Source organism: Heloderma suspectum, chromosome 6 (assembly GCF_057233095.1).
Source record: "Heloderma suspectum isolate Gila_16-S chromosome 6, 16-S_ref, whole genome shotgun sequence".
Taxonomy (NCBI): Eukaryota; Metazoa; Chordata; class Lepidosauria; order Squamata; family Helodermatidae; genus Heloderma; species Heloderma suspectum.
Window position 1 is genome coordinate 117,438,723 of NC_139463.1, and position 3,423 is coordinate 117,442,145.

Genomic DNA, 3,423 nt, shown 5'->3' on the forward strand with positions numbered 1-3,423 from the left:
TGGTTGGTCTTCCTTGCTTGAACTATTTGTAAGAAATCATCTCTTGAATCAAGCAGGTGTTCCCCATCGTCCACTTTGTGCTAACACAATAAAATCCATACAAGACACTTTAACCTGTTATGCACCATTAGTTTGGGCTTCTTCATGGTGGATTCTACATTACAGAAGGGATCTGGTCAGCAGGTCATTGTGAATATCTGAAAACTCGAATATGTACCACTGGCAAATGGTGTTTGTCATCCAAACACAAAAGTCAACATTCACTGGACTGAAAGGAGGGGAAAATGTGTCTTTTGAGGGGCATTCGGGTATTTCATGTGGGCTTATCAGAAGTCACATCATGTGAATGTCAATATTCACCCCATTTCAGGCATTCTGGGTAACAGCTTCCCATGAAGCAGCTGGATCTAGGAAGCATCACCTGCTCTGATACATGTCCACAAATGTGGGGGACCTTTGGGTCAGGAAGATGGCTCATTTGCAGCTGCCTTGTTACTGCAAATCCACCTCTGGCATCATTACCTGCAACTGTAGATGTACTGGGTAGGACATGCCTTCTTTCATGCAGTTGTGTGCATAGGGCTGCTCTGTGTAGAGGAGTCACAAACATCAGAACTGGGCTAAAGCATTGGTCTATTGTTTTCAGGGCTAAGCAAAAATATATTTATGAAGTTTGGAAAAATGTGTCAGTCCCCCGCCCCCCTTTCCTATTTGTACTCTTCAAACCTCTTGGGTTGTTCTAACATCAACAGAAGTTGTAGCTCATACATCAGTTTGTGGTGTGTGGCTGTGTGTGTTTGTGTGTATATCAGAGAGAGAGAGAGAGAGAGAGAGAGAGAGAGAGAGGTGAGTGAGATGGGGAGAGAATTATGATTTTCAAGGATAACATATGATAATTGAGCCTAGCATTGAAGTTTAGAGGGGCAACCCAAAGCTTGTATATGTTAATTAGTGTGTGTGTTCTTAAATTTCAGTTTTACGTAAATACATAATGTTTTGGAAGATCTAGAGTAAGCTGATTGCACTGGAAACCCATTGATTTCAAAGGAAATAACTTAAGCTTGACTAATTCCTCACACTGCAACTGTAGATGTACTGGGTAGGACATACCTTCTTTCATGTGGTTGTGTGTATAGGGCTGCTCTGTGTAGAGGAGTCACAAACATCAGAACTGGGCTAAAACACTGATCTATAGTTTTCAGGACAAAGCAAAAGTATATTTATCAAGTCTGGAAAATGTGTCACCCCCCCCCCACCCTTTCCAGTTGTACTCTTCAAATCTTCTTCAAACCCCTTGGGCTGTTTTAACATCAACAAAAGTTGAAAGTCATACATCAATTTGTGGTGTGTGTGTCTGTGTGTGTGTCTGTGTCAGAGAAGGGGAGAGAGGGGGAGACAATTATGATTTTCAAGGATAAAATATGATAATTGAGCCTAGCATTGAAGTTTAGAGGGGAAACCCAAAGCTTGTGTATGTCAATTAGTGAGTGTGTTCTTAAATTTCAGTTTTACATAAATACATAATGGTTTGGGAAATCTAGAGCAAGCTGGTTGCATTGGAAACCCATTGATTTCAGTGGGCACTAATTTAAGCATGAGAAATTCCTCACGCTGATTTCAATGAGATCTTAGTGCACTTTACTTAGTCTGGACCCAACACAGCATCATTTTACATGGGCAATGAGTGATTCAACAGAATAAATCCAAATATCTGGATCAGAGAATGTCATGCCTCCACTAGGGATGTTTGAAGATTCCATTTGGGGGGTGAAGCTTGACAGATTTTTACCAGTACAGCCCCACTGATTTTATTCAGCTTTCCTCCGCTGATGCCGACTCTTTCAGTTTTTTATCTGGTGCTCTGTGAAGTGCAGCACAAAGGAAAGGGACTTGGGGGTGGGGATGGTGCCCGCAGACCCCAGAAGTTGCCCACCCCTGATTTAAGCCATCGGGGACAGCATCTATTTCAATTCATGTTTTTGACAGCTGAAAGTATATTTCTGCACTGTAGTATTGTGTTTTTGGAGTATGAGGAAAGAATACGTTCCAAGTGTCAAAATGTGTGTTTCCAAAACAATGGGAGACATGGATCCTAATGTTGAGGCATGTAAATTTTCTAGAGGATAAATTCTCTGTTTGTTTCTGGCAAGATTAGAGATGGGAAACCACACCAGATATGAAGACTTCATCCTCTTGGGATTTCTGATTGGACGTGAAGCAGAGGTTTTGTTGGCAACAGGTCTCACAGCTGTGTACACCTTGACATTATTTGGTAATATGACCATTCTGTTCATCACTTCCACTGACAGCCGCCTCCATACACCCATGTACTTCTTCCTTGGCAACCTCTCCATACTGGACCTTGCTTTTTCCACAGTGACTGTTCCCAGTTTTCTAAGGAGCCTCCTCTCTGGAGTCAAGACTATCTCCTTTGCTGGTTGCATGGCCCAGGCCTACTTCTACTTCTTCTTGGGTACCGTGGAGTACTTCCTCTTGACATCCATGTCCTATGACCGATATGTGGCTATATGCAACCCATTACACTATCCCATCATCATGAACGGCCGTTTCTGTGTCCAAGTGGTGTTGGTTTGCTGGCTGGGTGGGTTTGCCTCTGTCCTCTATCCAACCATTACCATCACCAGGTTCTCTTATTGCAAGTCCAATGTCATCAACCACTTCTTCTGTGATAGTGAGCCTCTGCTGAAGATATCCTGCACAGACACAGGCTTGATCCAGATCATCACTTTTGTGCTGTCGTCGGTGGTTATTCTGTGCTCCTTGGTCCTTACTCTCATCTCCTATGCTTACATAGTCGCTGCCATATTGGCTATACCCACCGACACTGGGCGGAAGAAGGCCTTCAACACGTGTGCATCTCATCTCACTTTGTTCCTCATGGCCACAAGTGTCTCCATCTTGCTGTATGTGATTCCATCGAAGAAATCCACTTTGGGAGCCCGGAAAGTCCCAGCACTGCTCAGTAGCATTGTCAACCCATTTTTGAGCCCCTTTGTATACACCCTGAGAAATGATTTGGTCAAAAGAATCTTGCAAGAGGTTTTTGGTCAAGGCAAAGCAATAATGGCTCAACAGCTGCGGAATCGTACTTAATTTTTTTTTTTGGGGGGGGAGTTAGACTTTAATACATAGCTGGGAGTCTCTGTCAACCCTTATGCTCAGTTATACAGTCATCCCTCCTTTTCACTTTCTCCCTTTGATGTAAGTTCTCTCCTGCATTCATTAGCCAGTTATGAGGGTTGTACGAGAAATTCATTTCTGCTTGCAAAACATGGGAGCATGCCTTGTTCAAAACCCCAAACATGAGCATGAGAGGTGGAGAGCACACTCTCCAAAAATATTCACGAATTGTTGAACATGCACTCACATTTGAAAACCTTGCAAATGTTGATGAAAAACAAG

The 3,423-nt window shown here is 43.0% G+C and overlaps 1 protein-coding gene across 1 annotated transcript; it reads left to right on the forward strand.

Annotated features, from left to right (window-relative positions):
* Positions 1-2,157: 2,157 nt before the first annotated feature.
* LOC146342786 (olfactory receptor 6J1-like) lies at positions 2,158-3,114 on the forward strand. Its single transcript, XM_084807983.1, has one exon. It carries the CDS (start codon positions 2,158-2,160, stop codon positions 3,112-3,114), a length of 957 nt encoding a protein of 318 aa, XP_084664109.1.
* The last annotated feature ends 309 nt before the right edge of the window (positions 3,115-3,423 follow it).